The sequence below is a fragment of the Schistocerca cancellata genome, chromosome 1, assembly GCF_023864275.1.
Source record: "Schistocerca cancellata isolate TAMUIC-IGC-003103 chromosome 1, iqSchCanc2.1, whole genome shotgun sequence".
NCBI lineage: Eukaryota > Metazoa > Arthropoda > Insecta > Orthoptera > Acrididae > Schistocerca > Schistocerca cancellata.
Window position 1 is genome coordinate 594349450 of NC_064626.1, and position 23477 is coordinate 594372926.

The following is a 23477-nucleotide window of genomic DNA, read 5'->3' on the forward strand; positions in this document are numbered from 1 at the left end:
TCAGTCGGGGCGCGTCTGCAGTGAAGTCCGGACAGCCATGACTCGCCCGACGGTTGCCGATACATATCGCTTGAGTGCGGACCACCTCGGTTGGTCGTCGGTCGGTCGTCTTGTCGGCGACGCGTATGTTGGCCGGCGATCGTTTATGGGCTGCCTGCGTGTGCTGACTCGTGATTCGTCCGTGTGGTCGTGAAACTGGGTGTAGCTTGTGATGTCGACTGCTCAGTTATTTTAGTGCTGTCTCCGTGCTGATGTGTGGGAGTCGGTCGGTTGGGTGAAGCAGTGAGGAATTCTCGGCGGGGCGTTGTTGGCCCGGGCCCGCTGGTGGTCTCTACGCGGTGTCGAAGAGTGTGGCGCTGTTTCCCTTTGCGACGAGGTCCGTGGCTCATTGATCCTGAACACGAAAGTTGAGTTCTGATTTAACCTACCAGCAAGTCAAGACTGTTCACATTGTGTCATTTGGAGTTCGTTGTCGGCTGTTGGGATATTCCCGCGAGCAACAACGTGGTTTTCAAGTTGGAAAATTCTAGCCAGCCTCCCGTGAAGTTTCACAATATTTGGTTATTTGCATTGAAGTGTACCAGCGAAATCTTCTGCCTTGTGGCCGTGAACGTTCCGGTTACCTGCCCTGGGCGTTGACGTAAATTTCAGGCAGTGTAGTTTCCTCATCGTGTTGTTGCTGTCCAGCATGGCGTGTAGTTTGACAGCTCCGTGTATGATTGGTTGTGGGCGCCAATATCTTCTACGTTGTTCCGTTGAACTCCCTGTTGTATCCTGGTAGGGTGAAGAGGAAGTTGTCTTGTCGGTGGGTCCGCTGACTTTCGGTCGGTTGGGTTGTCGTCGTATCGTGAATGGTTGGCCCAACTGCCTGTCTCACCTAAGCGAGCGTTAGTGTTTGAATTACAGGCCGACCCTCCAACATCTGGGCGCCCTTGTGTTTACTGCCTTATTTTTTTATAATTGTTCTTGTTGTTGGTACTTGTATGGCTTCTATCCGGTTTTGTGTTTTAATGTTTCAAATTAGAGTTGTTTTACGGTCTTCAGCCTAGTTGAAAGTACTGTTTCACGTAAGCCCTTTGGCATTTTAAAAAAATTTTTAAGTCTTCGGCCTTCAGCCACTTTGAGTTTCAGTTGTTTGTTCTAAAGACCTTCAGCCTAAATTACAGAACTGTTTCACGTAAGGACTTTGGTATAAAAATTAATGTTTTGGAGTTTTAAACCGATTTGAATTTAAATTTTTTACTTCCGCCTAACTAAAGAACTGTTTTAAGATAAGGCTTGCCTTTTAAAATTTCTGATTATGCTTCCGTTTTAAGTTATTGGCCTTCAGCCAGTTTTAAACTAAAGTGGCTTTCAGCCGGTAATTAACTCAGAAAGATTAAAGCTGTGTGTTTAAAAAAATTTTTGGGCTCTTGTAATGTTTGATCAAATAATAAAGTTATATGTTCAAGTGTAACTGACAGCCCCTTATTTTGGTCCCTTTCCACAATTTATTCTATCTATCCTGTCCTGCGGGTTAAGCAGAGCATTTCAATGCTGTTTGTATTATTTCATGTTCAGAAAGCAATTTTCAGTTGAAAATGTTGGAAGGAATGTAAATTGTTTACCTGAAACTGTGGTCGGCGAGTAATCACGCGGCTAACACGAAAGGGATTGTCCTTTAGATGCACACAGTTGCTTACATATACATTTTTGAAAAGTGGCTTTTCATTACAACAAAAGGAGCAAATAATCACTGAAGCTAAACATTGTAAAATGCTAGTACTGAAGGCAGGTGGCGAGTTTTCGGCAGATATTGCATACTAATACCTCCATTATTGGGCCGCGCGGTGTAGCCTCGCGGTCTGGGGCCCCTTGTAACGGATCGCGCGGCACCCCCCGTCGAAGGTTCGAGTCCTCCCTCGGGCATGGGTATGTGTGTGTTGTCCTTAGCGTAAGTTAGTTTATGTTAGATTAAGTAGTGTATAAGCCTAGGGACCGATGACCTTAGCAGTTTGGTCCCATAGGAACTTACCACAAATTTCCAACATTTCCAATATTGCTGACCCTAAAACGTGTTCCTTATTTTCTGTCCAGTACGCCCTGTAGTATTGTTATCAGGTTACTATGTGCACCCGGAGAGGATGTTCTTAGCACCTTACGAAATTTCTGCTAAGTTAATTCGCGACTTTGTATTAGCTTTGAAGACTGGCCACTTAGAAAAATGTCGGACATAGAAAACTGGCAATTTATGCCATTATTTATAGCGTTAAGGCAGTAATGTAATTTTTATATTTTCTTGAGTGAGGTATACTAAAAGAACGTCCAGATTTCATGATTTATTTTTCATATTTACTTTAGTTCTCCGATAGCTTACAATTCTTTTTTCAAGGGAAGAAAAAGAAAGTGCGAGGTGATTTGTTGAGCAGTTTCTTCCTTTTGAGCTTCGAAAACCTCATGCTCACTCAAAAAATGTGAGGTATTTGTAGCAGAATTACAGAAAACTGCTAAACCTAACGAGTACATACTCGAAATTATGTCAATGCGATCACATATTGGCTCAGTCATTCGCCAAAGTATCTGTTACGTTCGTTAAATTTTCTTTAGAAATAATTCTAGAAATTGACAACACAAGACTGCATCTACCAAAGGAGAAATAGCGAGACGTCCGTACATCGTTCTCACACGAAATCAGTCTAGTTTTCGAGCGGTAGGTGGCCCTCGCGTCGAGAAAATCGCTGCCCGAGCTATACTCGGGCGCGTCTTTTGAACACACCCTTGTGGCCCGAACTATTCTCAGACTCGGTCTCCAAAATGTTTAACGTCTCTGCATTGTAATACTTCCATTCCAGTCTGTATAAATAATATTTTATCATATTAATAACATGAATCTTGCCAGCCTGGATAGCTAAGCGTGTTAAAAGTCTCGCTTGTCGGATTCTCAGAGACGTGCCTCACCCAGAGCGAATACGCCTCGCGGATTAACGACGGGAGCTGGGGAGCCAGTGAGTTTTTAGGTTGTTTTCCACATCCGACTACGTTAATATCGGACTAGTATCAATGTACCGCCTCGGTTTTACGCTACGCAAGCACTTCGAAATCGTTCTCACGCTTGACGATGTGATTTACTCTAGATGCAGAGAGAGAGAGAGAGAGAGAGAGAGAGAGAGCACAGCCTCCACTTGTCGCTAACATTGCTCCTAGTGAAAAGGGGAGAGGCATGGAAGGAGAAGGAGATGCTGTAAATAAGATGTGAAGATCGAAGAACTAATGGGAAGGTACAGAACCTATTTAGAGAAAAATATATTTGTGGCACAGCGTAACTGAAAGAAGGGATAGATTCGTAGGACAATCCTGAGGAATCAAGGAATCGCCAGTTTCGTAATAAAGGCAACTGTGGGTGGTAGAATTTCAGAACGAGACCAGGGGCGAATGAAGTAAGTGGGTTCAAAGTAGCCTGTTTGTAACTGTTCGTTGTGTCACCCTGGTGCCAACTGCTGCTCATATTGATTCTGCAGCACGATGCGCCAAAGCCATACACCGGACACGATGGTCTTCCCTCTCGCTAGAGAGCCGGCCGCGGTGGTCTAGCGGTTCTAGGCCCTCAGTCCGGAACCGCGCGACTGCTACGGTCGCAGGTTCGAATCCTGCCTCGGGCATGGATGTGTGTGATGTCCTTAGGTTCGTTAGGTTTAAGTAGTTCTAAGTTCTAGGGGACTGATGACCACAGATGTTAAGTCCCATAGTGCTCAGAGCCATTTGAACCATTTCGCGCTAGAGACAGGTGGCCGTCCGGAGTCCGGTCTTCTTGTGACTGTGCATTCTCGTTTCCACCGCTGCCAGAAATCATGTACAGTGGCTACATTCCTGCCAAGTCTTTCTGCAATATCGCAGAAGGGGCATCCAGCTTCTCGTAGCCCTATTAAAAGACCTAGTTCAAGCACAATGAGGTGCTGATAATTGCGTCTTTCTCGCTTTAAAGACATTCTTGACAAACACCAGCTCACCATGTGCAATGTGCAAAGCGTGTATTTGAAGCAAACCTGATTTGCATCCTCAGAGTGGTTCTACTAGCACCACTCCTATGCGATTGGCGCGAAATTTGAATCGACATAATCTTTCGGATGGAGAATCACGCACTTACGTCGCCCAAGTCATCTACAGCCACATCGACATGGATACTCTGCAAATCACATTCAAGTGCCTGGCAGAGGGTTCATCGAACCACCTTCACAATTCTCTATTATTCCAATCTCGTACAGCGCGTCGAAAGAATGAACACCTATATCTTTCCGTACGAACTCTGGTTTCCCTTATTTTATCGTGGTGATCGTTCCTCCCTATGAAGGTCGGTGTCAACAAAATATTTTCGCATTCGGAGGAGAACGTTGGTGATTGGAATTTCGTGAGAAGATTCCGTCGCAACGAAAAACATCTTTCTTTTAATGGTTTCCAGCCCAAATCCTGTGTCATTTCTGTGACATTCTCTCCAATATTTCGCGATAACACAAAACGTACTGCCTTTCTTTGAACTTTTTCGACGGACTCCGTCAGACCTATCTGGTAAGGACCCCACACCGCGCAGCTGTATTCTAGAAGAGGACGGACAAGCGTAGTGAAGGCAGTCTCCTTAGTAGGTTTCATTCTTGGAGTTGCGATTGTTTTCCGTCAGTGTGGTGTTAGGTGAATTTATTCACTACGTTATCCAGTCGGAGGCTGATCTTTGCCTGTAATGATCTCTCTGTCGATGGGACGCAAAGCCTTAATGTTTCTTTTTCCTCGGTAAGTAAACGTAGACGACATGTCAGAAATAGCGACTCTTTCGACGGATTACGGCGGCTGAGACGAGGCGCCAGGTTGCCGCTGTGGCAGGTGACGCGCGGAGAGTAGCGGCAGCAGTACGCACTTGACCTGGTGCGCGGGGGCGGCGGGGGCGTCGGGGGCGGCGGCAGCGGCGAGGGGCGGCGGGGCAGCCATCGACCCGGCGGCGACGCGTGCGGCGCACGTGAGCGTGGGAGAGCGCGCCCCTCTTCCTGTGTTTTATCGTCCCGTTCCGGCGCTCCCCCAATGCGTGCTTGCGGGCCGCTTCATTACGGAACAATAGCCGCCGCAACAATAACAGCTCCCCTTTTGTTTTCGCGGGGAAACGGTCCGCTTGCTCCCAGCGCCGGCTCCAGCATGACGGCTCGCGCTGCATTCACCCTTACTCTACCGACGTCATTCCAACGCGCTCTTCCGTGCACTCAGGACGCAGCCGAGTCGAGTGCCAATTGTTGATACAGACAGGAGAGGCTCAATTATTTGCGGAAATCCTAGTATTAGCCATATTACGGTTTGGAGGTACGGTTGTGCAGCTAAACGTTGAAGTTAGCAGTGAATATATAAGGCGCATTCAAATGAAACCCGGTGACTTGTGTAAAGTAACAGTAACGATATTATTAACACAAAAAATGTAGTTATACACAGTACACCTATTCAAAAATAGTCGCCAGAACTGTTGGAAAATTCATACCATTGCGACACTAGCCGGTCGATTCCATCCGTGCAGAAGCTAATAGGCTGCTGTCGGACCCAGTCACACACTTCGTCGTCCGTTGCGAATCGATGTCCGCGAATAGCTTGTTTGTTTTAGAGGTCCAAACACACGAAAGTCACACGGTGAAAGGTTGGGAGTGTATAGTGGATGTTCCAGCGTTTGCCACCCACATCAGTGACGGTCTTCCAACCTGTCCAGGACGAGCATCGTCTTGCAGTGACTCTCGCCCCTCAAGGAATCGTTTGCACCATTTCACAACACTCGAACGACCCAGATTGTACTCACTGTACACAGCCTTCATCCATCTATACATTTCACGGCCTCCAACTCCCTCCGCCGCCAAAAATTGAATCACTCCTCGTTGTTCCTGCTTACTCGCCTGCGTGTTCGGTAGTGGACGATAACTTACATGACCACCTAGTATTCCGCTTCAGTCCGGAACCGCGCTGCTGCTACGGTCGTAGTTTCGAAAACTGCCTCGGGCATGGATGTGTGTGATGTCCTTAGGTTAGTTAGGTTTAAGTAGTTCTAAGTCTAGGGGACTGATGACCTTAGGTGTTAAGTCCCATAGTGCTTAGAGCCATTTGAACCACTTTGAACCTTCTATTCCGCGTGAAACCACACAGGCGCTATGTAACATCAAACGGTGTGCAGGCGTCAGTCTCTCTACCAATAGATGGCGCCACCATACCCGCAGTTACGTGGTGACACCGTTCGTGTAAGGCAAAGGTAGGCACATTGACCAGGTTTCCTTTGAATGAACCTCATAAAAATACAGTGGAAGGTTATCAGCAGCTGTACGTTTTGGGCATCAAGATTCTACCTTCTGGGTATCTGCGTTTAACTCTTCATACAGCAGCACTTCAAAATGAATAAAACGGAGGTTTTCGGAAGTGAGGTCTACGTCTTATTTTAAAATCGGCAACCCTTCTTCCTCTCCCTTGCTTCTTATCAGGCGCCCGTTCATCAAAGTATTCCTTTCCTATACACTATTTCACCAATAGAATCTGGACATCTGTTAGTGGATGTTAATATGGCCTGTGTCTACCCTTCACTTTTACGACAGTTTAAATTCTACTGGGACACTTTCAATGAGGTGGCAGCCCGTTCCCCCTCAAGGGCCGAAACCAGAGAAGGTAGTAATGTTGGAAGCTGTGGTCTGGTGCCAAGTCGACGTTCTAGCTCGTCCCAAAGGTGTTCCTTTGGGTTCAGGACGGGACTCCCCAGGCCAATCCGTTCTCATGACTGTCGATTTGTGACAGGGTGCACTGTTATGCTGATACAGTTACCGTCTCCGAAATATTCCTCTACCATACGCATTACATAACGTTGTAAAACGGGTTCACATCGTTCCTCATTTAGCGTTTTATTAAGTGCAACAGGGGGACCATACCCTTACCACGAAACAAACCCTATACCATACCACCACCTCCTCCGTACCTGACCGCAGCTCGTGGCCTCGCGGTCGCGTTCTCGCTTACCGAGTAGGGGGTCCCGGGTTCGATTCTCTGAGGGGTCAGGGATTTTTATCTGCCTCAAGATGACTGGGTGTTTGTGTTGCCTCATCATTTTATCATCATTCATAAAAGTGGCGATATTGGACTGAGCAGAGGTTGGGGGAATTTGTACGGGCGCTGATAACCGTGCAGTTGAGCGCTCCACAAACCAAACAACAACAACATCATCATCATCATCATCATCATCATCATCATCATCATCATCATCATCCCCCCCCCAGGGGGTCCACAACTCTTTTGTGGATACGTGCGTTGCGAGCACGGGACCCCGAGCTAATGTGGCCTCCCTTCCTTTCCGGGCTGCATACCTTCCCTTTCCGCATCCTTCCCCATCCCTCTCTTCGCCCCTCCTCCCCTCACTTCTGGCTCTTTCCTTCCCTTTCTCCCCATCTAGGAGTATGGTTTGTGCCTACGTCCGGAGACGGACGCTCGTAAATGTACTGCATTCCTCGCCTTCCTTGCTTTTATGTCTTCTTCCTTCCTTTGTCCTTCTCTTTTCCTTACCTCTTCTCTTTACCCTTTTCTCCGCTGCGGCGTTTGAGACCTCTCTTCTTTCCTTTCCCTTTCTCTTTCTTCCTCCCTGTGCGTGTCTGAAGGCCGACCCACGCCTTTTGTGCGTAGCCGGTGACGGGGTAACGCGTAATTCCCCACCCCGGGTAGACAGGTAGGACACGTACGTACCCCCTGGTAACGGCCAGGCCCAGGGAGGGGTGATTACCCGAGCTGATACCTTCCGAAAGTGCCGATTGGTCCCTCCATCCGTTTTTCGGGAGGTGTGACCTGAGGTGTGAACAATCACCTAAGGCGGGAGTGCCCTCAGAGAGGGCCCCCACAAGGGAGGAGCGCGCCATCGGAGACGCCGGTAATCATGGGGGATTCTTCCGCAATGGTTTCCTCACCTTCCACTATGTCTGCTCACAAACGTAAGTATACTGAGTCTCAGCCACAGACGATTCTTCCATCGTTGCCACAGTTCCTTGTTGTTTCTCGGTCTGACGAAGGTCACGACTTCTCCACGGTCAACCCTTTCATTATTCAGAAAGGTGTCGACGCAATTGCAGGTCCTGTAAAGTCTTGTTCCAGATTACGGAATGGCACCCTGTTGTTAGAAACACACAGTGCCCTCCAGGCACAAAAATTGCTGCGTACTTCTCTGCTCCACACCTTCCCTGTCCGGGTGGAACCGCACCGTACCTTAAATTCCTCACGTGGAGTCGTTTATACACGCTCCCTCGATGGATTGTCTGACGAAGAAATTCAGCACTACCTGTCTGACCAGGGCGTAACGGCTGTTCATAGAGTTATGAAACGGGTTGACACGAACATCATTCCAACCCGCACTGTCTTCTTGACGTTTGACAAAGTTCAACTCCCATCGAAAATCAAAGCAGGCTATGAGATAATTTCCGTTCGCCCTTATGTCCCAAACCCTACGTGTTGCTATTGATGTCAGCGGTTCAATCACACCAGCCAGTCCTGTTCCAATCTGGCCAAATGTGTTACGTGTGGCAAGGATGCCCATGAGGGTACTTGTCCACCTCCATCCCCTCGCTGCATCAACTGTATGGGTGACCACCCTGCTTCCTCTCGAGATTGCCCCCTTTTTAAGGACGAAAAGCTCATCCAGGAAATAAGAGTGAAGGAAAAGGTGTCGACCTTTGCTGCTCGAAAATTATTCGCCAGTCGACAGCCCACCGTGCCTCAGACAGGAAAATACAGCACTGTCCTTGCTTCTCCTCGGCCAACAAAGGAGGCGGCCACGCAGACTTGCGACCTCACCTTTAGTACCACGGTCGTCAGATCGGCCAGCGCAAAGATCGCCCGTTCCACCTCACCACTTTCGCCTGCCCACTCTATGGCTCACCCTTCGTCGGGTTCTGCTAAATCTCGAGCCCGAAAGTCCGACGCCAAGTCTTCGAAAAAAGAGCATACTCGTGAAGAGTTTTTACGTACCGCAACTTCACAACCATCGGTTCCTCCTTCATCTAAACATCATACTTCCAAGAAGGCTACAAAGAAACCCAGTTCCTCTCCTTCTCCGCCAAGGCGTGTCCCATCTACAACACCACCTGGCGGAAATCGCCCTCGGCCGTCTTCTGTGTCACCGAGGCGCACTGCTGGTGGCCGGTCAACCGGCCGATCGCTGGTGGCAGGGGCTGCTCCTGACCAACCTATGGATCAGGATCTTCTGCCTTCGGCTGAATGCCATTCCATGCTGTCGGTCGCAAGCTCTGAGCAGTCGTTGAGTTGACAGCACCCGTGATCACATTCCTCCATTTTCTGTTCACCCTATGTCCATTATCCACTGGAATATCCGCGGCATTCGAGCCAATCGGGATGAATTGTCGGTCCTCTTACGATCCTACTCGCCGGTCATCTTCTGTCTTCAGGAAACAAAGCTGTGTCCCCATGACCGCTTTGTTCTCCCTCATTTTCAGTCCGTCCGATGTGACCTCCCCTCTGTTGAAGGCACTCCAGCCCATGGAGGACTCATAATTCTTCTCCATGATACTCTCCATTATCACCCAATCCCCTTAAACAGTTCCTTCCAAGCTGTCGCCGTCCGTCTTTCCCTTTCTGGATACACGTTCTCTCTTTGTACTGTATACATTCCATCATCCACACCAATGGCACGAGCTGATCTCCTTCATCTTCTTGGTCAGCTTCCACCCCCCTATTTGCTGGTTGGGGACTTCAATGCCCACCACCCGCTTTGGGGATCTTCACATCCTTGTCCACGTGGCTCTCTACTGCTAGACGTCTTTCACCAAGCGGATCTAGTTTGCCTCAACACTGGGGTCCCCACATTTTTGTCCGCCTCCACGACAAATTTATCTCATTTGGACCTTGCGGTCGGTACTGTTCCGCTAGCTCGGCGCTTCGAATGGTTCGCCCTTGATGATACACACTCGAGTGACCACTTTCCATGTGTCCTTAGATTGCAGCCTCCACTGCCATATATGCGCTCGCGACGCTGGAAATTTGCCCAAGCCGATTGGACACTTTTTTCGTCTCTAGCGACATTCGATGACCGTCGCTTTCCCAGCGTCGACGATGAGGTCACACATATTACCGACGTTATTCTTACAGCTGCGGAACGTTCAATACCACGCACCTCCCAATTACCCCGGCGCCCCCCAGTTCCTTGGTGGAACGAGGCATGCCGTGACGCAATACGTGAGCGGCGACGTGCTCTTCGCATTTTCCGTCACCATCCTACTTTGGCCAACTGTATCCGCTATAAGCAGCTCCGTGCGCGATGCCGTCGCGTCATCCGCGATAGCAAGAAGGCAAGCTGGAAATTCTTTATTAGCTCATTTAACACCTTCACTCCCTCCTCGGAAGTTTGGAGTCGGCTCCGACGGTTCTCGGGCGCGCCTAGTTTCTCCCCGGTCTCTGGGCTCACTGTCGCGCATGATACCTTAGTGGACCCCGTCGCAATTTCTAACTCGTTGGGTCAGCACTTTGCTGAGATTTCGAGCTCTTCAAATTACCCGCCAGCGTTTCTCCCGACATCTTGCTTTCTTCTCTCAAAATCACGAAAGCTACAATACTGTTTTCTCCATGCGGGAACTCCAACATGCCCTCTCTTCTTCTCGCTCCTCCGCCCCAGGCCCGGATGGTATCCATGTCCAAATGTTGCTGCATTTATCAACCCATAGTCTGCGTTACCTCCTTCGCCTTTATAATCGAATTTGGACCGACAGTACCTTTCCCAGACGGTGGCGGGAAGCTGTTGTCGTTCCCGTTCCGAAACCTGGAAAGGACAAACATCTCCCCTCTAGCTACCGCCCCATTTCTCTCACGAGTAGTGTCTGTAAGGTTTTGGAGCGTATGGTGAATTACCGTTTAGCTTGGTGGCTGGAATCCCGCACTCTTTTAACACTAGCCCAATGCGGATTTCGGAAGCATCGTTCTGCAGTTGACCATCTTGTTGCTCCCTCCACTTATATCATGAACAATTTTCTCCGGAAACGCCAAACGGTAGCAATATTTTTTGATCTGGAGAGAGCATACGATACCTGTTGGAGGACAGGCATCCTCCGCACACTGTTCTCTTGGGGCTTTCGAGGCCGGCTGCCCCTTTTTCTTCGCGAATTTATGGCAGAGCGCACTTTTAGGGTGCGGGTGAACACTACTCTCTCCCGTACTTTCTCCCAAGAAAACGGGGTACCCCAGGGATCCGTGCTGAGTGTTGTACTGTTTGCCATCGCCATCAATCCAATTATGGATTGTCTCCTTCCTGATGTCTCGGGCTCCCTCTTTGTGGACGATTTTGCGATCTACTACAGCTCTCAACGGACCAGCCTTCTTGAACGGCGTCTTCAAGGATGTCTCGATCGCCTCCACTCGTGGAGCATCGAAACCGGCTTCCGTTTCTCACCCAGTAAGACAGTTTGTGTCAATTTTTGGCGACGTAAGGAGTTTCTTCCGCCCTCCTTACATCTAGGTCCTGTCAACCTTCCGTTTTCAGACGTCGCTAAATTCTTGGGTCTTATGTTTGACAGAAAACTGTGCTGGTCCTCCCTCGTTTCCTATCTTTCGGCTCGCTGTCTGCGATCGCTTAACATCCTCCGTGTCCTGAATGGTACCTCCTGGGGAGCGGACCGAGTGGTCCTTCTCCGCCTCTATCGCGCCTTAGTGCGCTCGAAATTGGATTATGGAAGCATAGTCTACTCCTCTGCTCGGCCGTCTATTCTTCGGCGTCTCGACTCTATCCACCACCGTGGATTACGTTTAGTGTCTGGAGCTTTTTACACTAGCCCTGTGGAAAGCCTTTATGCTGAGACTGCTGAACCTCCGCTGTCCAATCGGCGAGCAGTCCTCCTGAGTCGTTATGCTAGCCATCTGTCTTCCATGCCTGCTAATCCAGCCCATGACCTTTTCTTCGACGCCTCCCTTGATGTAGGGTATGCAGGCCGCTCCTCCTCCCTACTACCCCCGGGAGTCCGCCTCCGTCAACTGCTCCATTCTCTTTCCTTCCGCTTTCCTAAAACCTTCTTGACAACTTGGGGTACAGCACCGCCTTGGCTCCGTCCCCGGATCTGCCTGCTCCGTGACCTTTTTCAATTTCCCAAGGATGGTACCCCTACACTTGTTTATCGTCGGGCATTTGCTGCTCTATGTGCACAAATGACGGACGCCACATTTATTTACACCGACGGCTCGAAAACATCGTTAGGTGTAGGGAGTGCCTATATTGTTGGCGACACCCCAAACCGCTTTCGGCTTCCCGACCAGTGTTCGGTTTATACTGCGGAGCTTTACGCTGTTCTCCAGGCTGTCCACTACATCCGCCGCCATCAGCGGATACAGTACGTTATCTGCTCAGATTCTCTCAGCTCTCTCCTCAGTCTCCAAGCTCTTTACCCTGTGCACCCTCTGGTCCACCGGATTCAGGACTGTCTGCGCTTGCTCCACCTGGGGGGCGTCTCGGTGGCGTTCCTCTGGCTCCCGGGACACGCTGGTATCTGTGGGAATGAGGCGGCCGATATAGCGGCCAAGGCTGCAGTCTCTCTTCCTCGGCCAGCTATTCAGTCGCTTCCCTTCACCGATCTACGGAGCGGTTTATGTCGCAAAGTTGCTCATTTATGGCATGCGCATTGGTCGGCACTTCCCCGTAATAAATTGCGGGAAGTGAAAGCCCTTCCTTGCGCTTGGACCTCTTCCTCCCGAACGCGTCGTCGGGAGGAGGTAATTTTAGCTAGACTCCGGATAGGGCACTGTCTTTTTAGCCATAGACATCTTTTAAGCGGCGATCCTCCCCCACTCTGTCCCCACTGCTCTCAGCTGTGGACGGTAAGACACCTTTTAATTGAATGCCCCTATTTTAATCCGTTACGCTCCCGTCTACAGCTATCGCCTGATCTATCGTCGATTTTAGCAGATGACACGCGCTCAGCCGACCGCGTTCTCCAGTTTATTAGTGACAGTGAAATGACGTCAGTCATTTGAAGCTTTTTTTGGGGACAACCACCCCCTTTCTGTAGTGGATTTTTAAGCATTCCTTCTATTTTTAGTTTCTCCAATTTTATGACTTTGTTCCCATTGCTGCTGGTTTTCAATTTCGGTGTTTTACTGTATTAAGTCACGGGCTGGGCGCTAATGACCATAGAAGTTTTGCGCCCTAAAACAAAAAAAAAAAAAAAAAAAAAAAAAAAAAACAAATCATCATCATCCGTCCTTCAATGATGGCATTACACATTATAGCATGTAACGCGCCCCAGAGATTCGCCACACCTAAGCCTTTCCATCACATAGCCACAAGGTATCGTGATGTTCATCACTCCAACTCGCTCATTGCAGTCGGTCAGTAACCAGTGATGTTGCACAGTAAACCACCTCAAGCATCGCTTAGCACTGACTACACAATCATATGCCTTGTTAGGGCTACTCGATCACCGCGTCCGTTTCTTTTTGGCTGCCTACGAATGCTACCTTGCTGGACTGCTGGCACTACTCCGGGACTCGCGAATGATTCCTTCAGCTGACTTCATGCGATTTTCTGCAGCCACCCACCACAATGTTCGTTGGTCCCTGTCCGTCAATAAGCGAGGTCCGTTTGTCCTGTTTTAGCTGTGATTATTCCTTCGCGTTTCCATTTCACAATCACTTCAGCAGAAATCTGTTTTGCAGTATTAGAAGGGTTGAACTGTCCCTGATAGATTTGTTAGGCGACACGCAATGACTGAGCTCTCCTGCCTACCTCTACTGGCAACACAACAGTGCCCGCTTCCTTTTATACTGGCAGGAATGCATCTGATGGCAGCAGTCGACAATTCTGCATTACACTGGGATGTCGCTTAACGTCACACCAGTTACACCAGTTGCCTCACCTTTCAGTCGATTTTTCTATAGATTAACAACACTGAGTCATCAATAGTTTCAGTTTTTTCTAGAGAACAACGTAGGGGATACGAGGAAACTACACTGTCAATAGTAACCTCTGAAAACAGCTTACGTTTTCGCATTACCGCTAGATTAAAAAAATAGATACGCAAAGTTGCTGAAGAATTTGTACCACTGGCTTTAATTTGAACATTGGTCATACTGTTAAATCTATTTGATATTTCTAATTCTTCAAGTAGGTCAAACTTCTTTCTTTCCTTCCTTTTCTATGTGCTCCGTATCTAAATTCTCTTCAGTACGTATAGCGGGTTACCTGTCTCATAAACGTGTTTTGATGCAACAGATTAAAGTTAAAAAAGAGTTCAAATGTGTGTGAATTCCTAAGGGGCCAAATTGCTGAGGTCACACTCCCTAGACTTACACACTACTTAAACTAACTTACGCTAAGAACAACACACACACACACACACACACACACCCATGCCCAAGGGAGGACTCGAATCTCCAGCGGGAGGGACCACGCAATCCGTGATATGGCGGCTCAAACAGCGCGGCCACTCCGCGCGGCGACAAAAAATGGCTCTGAACACTATGGGACTCAACAACTGAGGTCATCAGTCCCCTAGAACTTAGAACTACTTAAACCTAACTAACCTTAGAATATCACACACATACATGCCCGAGGCAGGATTTGAACCTGCGACCGTAGTGGTGGCGCGGTTCCAGACTGAAGCGCCTAGAACCGCTCGGCCACACTGGCTGGTTCGCGGCGACACATTAATCATAATTGCCTAATCTGAAAGTCAGTGTGCTCATTATACCTTGTCGAGAACGTTCTTCCTGGTTGCCCTATATACCTCGCGTCGTATGATGCACACTGTATTCTAAATACTCCGGTTTTTGTAGTTTAATTTTCCAATTCCCGACTTAATGCATTACACTATATCTACGTTTTTCGCTTGAAATGTGGGTTTAGGGTTCCTTGGTTTCAATTTATTGGCCAATCTTTTCCAGAACATGGCATGGTAACGATCTTGATTTTTATTCTTAGTTAGTTCCTCTTTTCGCTTGCTCTTCCGGCGATTCACCGTACTTGCGGCTATTGGGACGCTCTGAGCTCTAAACCTATAAAAGCAGCTTGGCTCCCAAAACGTTTGTCTGTAGTCAACATTACTTATAATTGTATGTTTTATGCCAAATAATTATAATTTTTACTGGAATTATTTATCTTTTCCAGATTATAATGCTCTTAATTAATTTAGATCTTTTTTGCTTTCAAATACGGTAAGCACCCACCCAATGATCCAGGTGACCAGCCATTGATACAGGTAAAGATCACACGGTTTGCGAATTATCTGTACTTATCGCCAATTAAAAAACACTAAGCTTGCAGTATTCTGTTGTAATTAGAGCCTTTGTTACATTAGTGAGGGAGGTGTTACCGCCACTCGTTTGACGGTTGTTGTGAAACAAGATTCTGCTTGTGAAGACGGAGATGACGACTACACTCGCGAGTGGCTAAATAGCGATGCCTATGAGATAGGATTTGAGCAGCCAAGTGATGCAGATCAACGAACATATCATGTTCGGTAGAGCAAGAGAGCGAAAGCGAAGGAATCCGTTATCACGCACGCCGAGGTACTCATTTTTGTTAATCTGTTATTCGTGAATGTATGACAAAATTCGTTTGACTATACCGATGCTTTGAGTCTCCGAAGACGAAAAACGGAGAGGAAAAAAATGGGCCATTATTTCCTGAGAGTGGGCTGAAAGCAAGAGCTGCGAAATATGGTATGTTTTAAATCTAATTTTGAACATATGCTTCTAGCGAGTAATGCATAAGTAATATAGAGGACTTTCAAAGTGACGTGCAGTAGGTTTTGCAAATAACGTGAAGCAAACACACGTGTTTGTTGGTTATTTACGCAGTCTTCAGTCCTCATGAACCAGGATAAATGTTAGCTTGCTGTAATCCCAAACAACATACTCTTTTTTTTTTTTTTTACAAACTGGATTGGACATCGATATGGGTCCGTATTTACTCTCTGGCAACGGACCCCCTGGGAATAGACAGATGTAGAAAAGCCACAGTAAATGAGTAATAAATCTTTATTTAATAATATTACACAGCTGTCATTTCTTCACCAGGTCCTGACAAAGTGATATTGCATTATGAGTCAAATATAGACATATCAAGGCCATTGTTTCTTCATCTGACGACCACTGAGCCGGCCAGAGTGGCCGAGCGGTTCTAGGCGCTACAGTCTGGAAACGCGCAACCGCTACGGTCGCAGGTTCGAATCCTGCCTCGGGCATGGATATGTGTGATGTTCTTAGGTTAGTTAGGTTTAAGTAGTTCTGAGTTCTAGGGGACTGATGACCTCAGAAGTTAAGTCCCATAGTGCTCGGAGCCATTTGACGACCACTGACTTTCTCTCTTTCTGTTCCACATGAAGCGTTTCCGTTAACGGGACATCATCTAAATCAGCAAGACAAACGCTAACTGCACTTGAGGTATTCGGATAATAATGACAGATGGCTCAGAAATATCTTCGGGTATGGGTTCTTCTCTTGTCACTACGAAATCCTCAATTATATCTTGGAGATTTGATGCGTTAAAATCCACAAGACAGCAGTGGCAGTGACTTCAAATTCCTCAAACAACGGTGTGGCGTCTTCTGAGATGACGCCTGCATATGAAGCTTTACAAGTATCCTTACAAGTTGTAATTACTGCAGCAGCTGCGCCCCGGTGACCACAACAGAAGGTACGAATTTTGCATTTCAGTTCTCCAAAATAAGGCAGCGCACACTGTTTCCCCATTTCACTTTCATCTTGAGTTGCCTCATTATGTTAGCAACCATCGCAGAACATTGGATTGAAAGGGGCGGGCAATAAAATCGTTCAAATGGTTCTGAGCACTATGTGACTTAACATCTGAGGTCATCAGTCCCCTAGAACTTAGAAATACTTAAACCTAACTAACCTAAGGACATTACACACATCCACGCCCGAGGCAGAATTCGAACCTGCGACCGTAGCAGTCGCGCGGTTCCGGACTGAAGAGCCTAGAACCGCTCGGCGACCGCTGCCGGCACAACGGACAAAAAGGTGTTGTTCACTGCTTTTGGCGTGCCAGGTCACCACACTTCAGACCTTGCGATTATTTTCTACTGGGGGCACATAAAAGACCAAGTCTTTGTTCCACTTATGGTAGCTACTCTTCAAGAGCTGAGAAATTGATTATTGTTATGTATTGGTTATTATCTTGAGAAGTTTCTGTCAGCTTGAACGTGAATTATATCCTGCTCTTTTTAAACATCCTCTGATGTTAAAGTGATTCATTGTTTAATTGACGTGAAGTAATTCCTTCGTTACACTTGTAATTGTGTGTGTGTGTGGGGGGGGAGTTGCTATCATTGAATACAGAACAACTTTTTCGCATTTACTAAGCGCTACCGTTCAATTTGAAGTTGTGTTATCAGAAACAGTCTCAAAAGCTTGTAAGAGTGTTGCAGGGTAGGGTGAGCTGAGAAATAATTATTAAGAAAAAAAATTCGATACGTTGCGTTGTTTCAGAGTTAATTAGATTTGAAGGTAGCCAATCAGACAAATTCAAGCGACCCGATAAAGACGCATTTGCCAAACGTTTTCTTCTTTTGATTTCTAAAAGTGAACAAGAGAGTGGTACAAAAATTGGAGGCTAACAATCCAATGGACTAGGGAATCGGCAGGTCCACTTTTCCGTATCGCGGTCGCTGTACTGATGGAGAAGTCATTGAAGTGTTTATGAAATATCTGGTGTATCCACGTTACTGGGGTGTCCTCTTTATGTCAGTTCACTAAAACACACTCTTCATTTTCAGCGCGGACATTAATGTATGTTTACTTATAAACATATTTTTTGATCGAATGAAATGAATTTGAAATGATCTACAATGGCTGAGTCGCATACTTAGAGAGCCGGCTTCATTTATCCATTTGATTTAGCCTTTTCATAGGGTCCCTGTATCTCTTTAAGTGCATATCCTGAAAGTTTCTAAGGATGCGATCAGTGGTTTCCACCACACTAGACGAAACTGAGGCAGTGCTCCACTTTCATCGATGTCACTGTTAACGGAATATGATACCTCACAGAAAAAATACACAAAAAACATGGTATTTTCTGAAAATTTGCACGTTCGTTTTAATACGATACTTAAAACTTTTCTTAGTAGAGAACTGCCTAAGGAATCTTTTTGTTGCTTTTGAATGACTATTACGCTACTTTGTCTATTTCGTAATGACTGACCTCTGACTTCGAGATGCTTTCTGATTACAACGCATGACGAACATCGGTCCGTTGAATCTAACCATAAGACGAATTTCAACAATCTACGTCCGGCATTATTACGACAAAAAGATTAAGGGAAAGCAACGATAACTCCTCAGGAAAAACAAAAAGAAGAAAGTTCAATGTTTAACGTCCTGTCGGCATCGAGGTCAATAGAGACGACACACAAGTTCGGAATGTTTCAAGGGTAGGGAATGGAATGGGCAGTGCTGTCTTAAATGAACCATCACCGGATTTACCTGGAGAGAATTGTGGAAATCACGGAAAACTTAAATCTGGATGCCCGGACTCGTATTTGAAACGTCGTCCTCCCGGATGCGAGTACAGTGTGCTAACCACAGCGCCACCTCGCTGGGTCTCAGAAAACAGAGTTATAGCTTTTAACTTGTGCAGTCGAGACATTTTACGAAAATTCCATCTTTCACCCCATTTTCAGTCACAATGCAATATTCACACATAAAAAGATTTCAGGGGTTCCAGAGAGGTGCGAGAAACCGATGTTCGTGATAGGATTGAGCGCTTGAAGCCAGGGTTCAATCATTATGAAACGAAAAGTAGTTTATCGGACAGTCTACGCGTATATGCAAGGTATTCAGGTGCCCCCTACCTCTGTATTTTTATGCAATCCGCAATGTTATATGTGGACTTTTTATAAAACACGCACGATATTTTCATTTTCTGTCACTCGCTACGCGCAAACTATTAGTCCGATGGAAAATTTAAGTAGTTAAATTTTGTACTGAGAGAAGTTTTCGCTAGAGGCCGTAATTTTCGAGTTATTCAGGAAAAACTCCCACACTCAGCAACCAAAGATCAGAATTCTGGTATATCGTTCATGGCACTCCCTCCTATCAGTGTACAAAAATTTTCCACTGCACGAATTATTATTATTATTTTTTTGTCTTCACCAGTTGGGATTGTTAAGCCAGCGACTTAGTCGAGCATCTACAGATTGTAGAACTGAAGTGTGTGTAAATTTTCGATAACAGTTTTCAGAATTTTAACTTAAAATTAACAATTACATCGTTGTATTCATCCGGCATTCTGTCTACGGAACTACTGTGCTTGTAAGGGTTAAGTTTCGATCGAATTGTCAACGTAATTAGTTTTAGTGCAACATTTACGAAAGTCTTTTTCTTTCATTACCGTCAGGGGCACGTTGACATTAATACTGTTAACGAAATAGCCGACTAATCCGGTGGCATAATAATAGTCAATATAGACCAAACAGATTAAGTATCGGAAGTAGTTCATGCAGTTCGGAAATTTTTGTACTGTGGTAGGAGGGAGTGCCACGAAGAACATACTGCAAATTGTGACTGGTGAGAGATGAGTGTGGGGTGGAGGTGCTTTGAAGGTAGCTTCTGTACGTTTTTCTTGAGGAACTATAAAACCGTTGCCATAAACGAAAACGTTTTCCACTACAAAATTTGTCAACATTAAATGTCCTACAAAAAGGTCCTGTTTATTTTTTCTGTAGGACTGACAGTTTGCGCGTAGCGAGCGAGAGAATATAAAAATTTCACCCTTGTTTTATGACCGCCAGCATTAACATTGTGCGTTGCATAAACCGACAGTGGAAGAGGCAGGTGAATCACTCTGGATACTGTTCATAGTCTCCAGCGGACACAATATTTCGGCGAGCCGACATGCGATTATCAGATGCGCTGGCCTTCTGGGACCACAAGGCCGGTTTCCATCCCCATCTCCCTCGGGACGCTCCGCAAACGATCTGAAGCCGAAAGCGGGAGTCGATGGCTGACGAGCCGATCGTCTCGGCATCTGTAGCAGTCAACCGAAGGCTGTGGGAGCCTCGATGTAGGCGCTCCATCCGCCATAGCCGCTAGATCTTTGTGGTTGCTGAATGTCTCCTCCTTAATTAGACCTGTTGCAACTACAGCCGCAGTCGCAGTTTATGAGATCGTACCCAGTGCTTATTTAAATCGCCTCTCTAACGACGCTGTCCCAAGATTTCGACGTCATACTAAGATCTCGGTGCGTTCGTATTCCATCGTATGAGCGTCGGATAAACAGTGCTCTGTGACCGACGACTTGTTAGGATACATTAATTAGTGTGCCACTGGTGTTCTCGGCAACAATCTTGAATGAAATGTAGCTATACGGTTGCGAAGGCCTTTTCAAGTCTCAAACAACTATGACAGGCCTATATGTAGGCAGACTGAAGCGACGAATGAAGGACGGGATTCGAGCTCACTAGGCAAATGCGCAAACAAGTACGCCACCATGGCGCAGTGGTTTTGCACAAATACACGAACTACCCTAGCACGCCTACCTCCCCAATCCAAATTTGCATTCATTCATCAGCCCACTTGGTATATAGTTTCATTTGATTCATCATTGGGTTTCAGGCACGATCCCCTGTTTCGTTCGATGCTGTGGTGCTGTTCCGATACAGTTGGTGAGGTTGTGCAATGTTTTTCGAGTTTAGGGGGAATACCAAAGGGCTATTGGCGTGAATGGCAATCGGAATTTGGGACGGAGGCGTGCTAGGGTAGTCCGTGCAGTCGTGCAAAGCCACTGTGCCAGCGTGGCGTAGTGGTTTGCGGATCTGCCTAGTGAATAGCTCACCCGGCTTCCAATCCGGGGCTTAAAAATTTTCTTTCGTCGCTTACGTATGCACGTAAACAATCTTCAACGACGCGCTCTGTTTGTCCAGAATACGTTTTATTCACGCAGACATCGAGTCTCTTCCGCTGATCGAGGTGATCTTTGATGCTGCCGCAAACGTCCCATCGGTTCCTGATGCGTGCCTATGGATCCGGAAAGCGTATCGAGCGATCCGAGAGGGGAAAAGGATATTATTCGGCCTTGCGTCTCAAGGACAGTTAGTCAGCGCACTTGACAATAGTGACATACACTGAAGAGCCCAAGAAACTGGTACGCCTGCCTAATATCGTGTTGGACCCCCGTGAGCACGCAGAAATGCTGCAACACGACGTGGCATGGACTCGACTAATGTCTGAAGTAATGTCGGATGGAACTGACACCATAATTCCTGCGGGGCTGTCCATAAATCCGTAAGAGTACGAGGGGTTGAAGATCTCTTCTGAACAGCATGTTGCAAAGTATCGCAGATTTGCTCAATAATTTTGTCTGGAAAGTGTGGTGGTCAGCGGAAGTGTTTAAACTCACAAGAGTGTTCCTCGAGCCACTCTGCAGGAATTCTGGGCGTATGGCGTGTCGGGTTGTCCTACTGGAATTGCCCAAGTCCGTCGGAATGCACAATGGACATGAATGGATGCAGATGATCAGACAGGATGCTTACGTACGTGTCAGCTGTCAGAGTCGTATCTATACATATCAGCGGTCCCATATCACTCCAATTGCACACGCCCCACACTATTACAGAGCTTCCACTAGCTTAGACAGGCCCCTGCTGACATGTGGGATTCATAAGGTTTCCTTCATACCCGTGCACGTCCGTCCGCTCGATACAATTTGAAACGAGACTCGACCGACCAGGCAACATCTTACAGTCATCAACAGTTCATTGTCGGTGTTGTCGAGCCCAGGCGAGGCGCAAAGCTTTGCGTCGTGCAGTCATTGACGGTACACTAGTGGACCTTGGGCTCCGAAAGCCAATATCGATGATGTTTCATTGAATGGTTCGCACGCTGAGACTTGCTGATGGCCCAGCATTGAAATCTGTAGCAGCAATTTGCGGAAGGGCTGCACTTCTGTAACGTTGAACGATTCTCTTCAGTCCCGTTCCTGCAGGATCATTTTCCGGCCGCAGCGATGTCGGAGATTTGATGTTTTACCGGATTCCTCATATTCACGGTACAGTCGTAAAATTGTCGTTTCGGAAAAACCCCACTTCGTCGCCACCTCGGAGTTGCTGTGTCCTATGGCTCGTCCGTCGACTGTAACACCACGTTCAAACTTACTTAAATCTTTATAACCTGCCATTGTAGCAGCAGTAACCGATCTAATAACTGCGCTGGACACTAATAATCTCATATAGGCGTTGCCGACGGCAGCGCCGTTTCCTGGTTGTTTATATATATCTCTGTATTTGAATACGCGTGCCTACACCAGTTTCTTTGGTTCTTCAGTGTATAGGTCACCGAAATATTTTGCCCGATGGGCACTATGAACCGGCAATAGAATCGTGTACCATTTGATCTACTTAAACACCGGTAAAAATTGAAAAATCAATCTGAGAACAGTTGGTTAGTAACTTCGTCCGCTTACCGATATTAATACTGGAACCGTTAACGGCTTTTTAATCATAACAAAATATCACGGAAACATCAAATAAATGAGTCTCTTAATTGTTGCAAATTCGTAAATGAGTCGAACAGCTAAGCGCAGTAATGGGACACAAATTTCATAGGTTGGCTGTTGACTCGGGCGGCTGCTGGCCCTCGGATCTGCGAGAGGAGGAGAGAGGCGTGACGCACCAGTCGAGCACGTCCTTGTGGTCAAGCAGGCAGCGCAGGAAGCGCGCCGCGAACTGCGCCTGGTCGTGCGCCGAGCGGAAGCTGCGCGGCGGGAACACCATGCCGGGGTTCGAGTTGACCGGCAGCGGCAGCGGGTTGCCCAGGTACATGTCGGCCAGCCACCAGTCGTACGCCTGCAACACACAGTAACAACACTGCTTACTGCCGAGGTCAGACAGAGCATTAGAATGAATGTATGTTATCAGCCGTGCAGTATTTTTCCGTGTGATTGGTCCTGTCAACAAGTACAGTTGAGTAGCTTCGGCACATATGCAGCGAGTATCCTGTTGACTGTACGACTTTCAGAGATGGTGAAGAAACAGTAATGTATGATTTTGAGGCACGGAGCACTGGTTCCAAACCGACCTAGCCGAATGTTATAAGTGAAAATCGTTGTGATACCTCTGATAGTGGAATACATGTATCGGTACTGTTGCTGCTAAGGTTGTAGGGTAGGCAATCCCAGTGACCATTTAGGTGACGAGCTAGGGATAACAACTCAACTAATCTAATGTGGAGGGCGCACTGGATACTGACTTCAGAAATTCTGGTGTACAACGTTTGTACCGTAGTAGACTGCAGTGTGTGTTTGCAAGTTGAAGTATTGACGTCGATCAACCCCAACCCAATCGAGTTTTACCGGTGATGGAACTCGCAGACATGATTTTCTTGTGTGGGTAAGCAAATGGAATCAATAGAGGGACCAAAAGCCGCATAGAAGACATCCGGCTCACACCATGATTTAAGACTGTTCGAACGATTAAGTGAAACAGAGCTATTGGTACCACAGTACAACGATC

The 23477-nt window shown here is 47.1% G+C and overlaps 1 protein-coding gene across 1 annotated transcript in view; it reads right to left on the reverse strand.

Annotated features, from left to right (window-relative positions):
• The window catches only part of LOC126088812 (choline O-acetyltransferase), a 125219-nt gene extending 102413 nt beyond the window's left edge, over positions 1-22806 (reverse strand). The window contains exon 1 of the mRNA XM_049906868.1: positions 22639-22806. Within this exon, the coding sequence (XP_049762825.1) occupies positions 22639-22787 (149 nt within the window). The 5' untranslated portion in view covers positions 22788-22806. The remainder of the gene's footprint in view (positions 1-22638) is intronic.
• Positions 22807-23477: the final 671 nt, after the last annotated feature.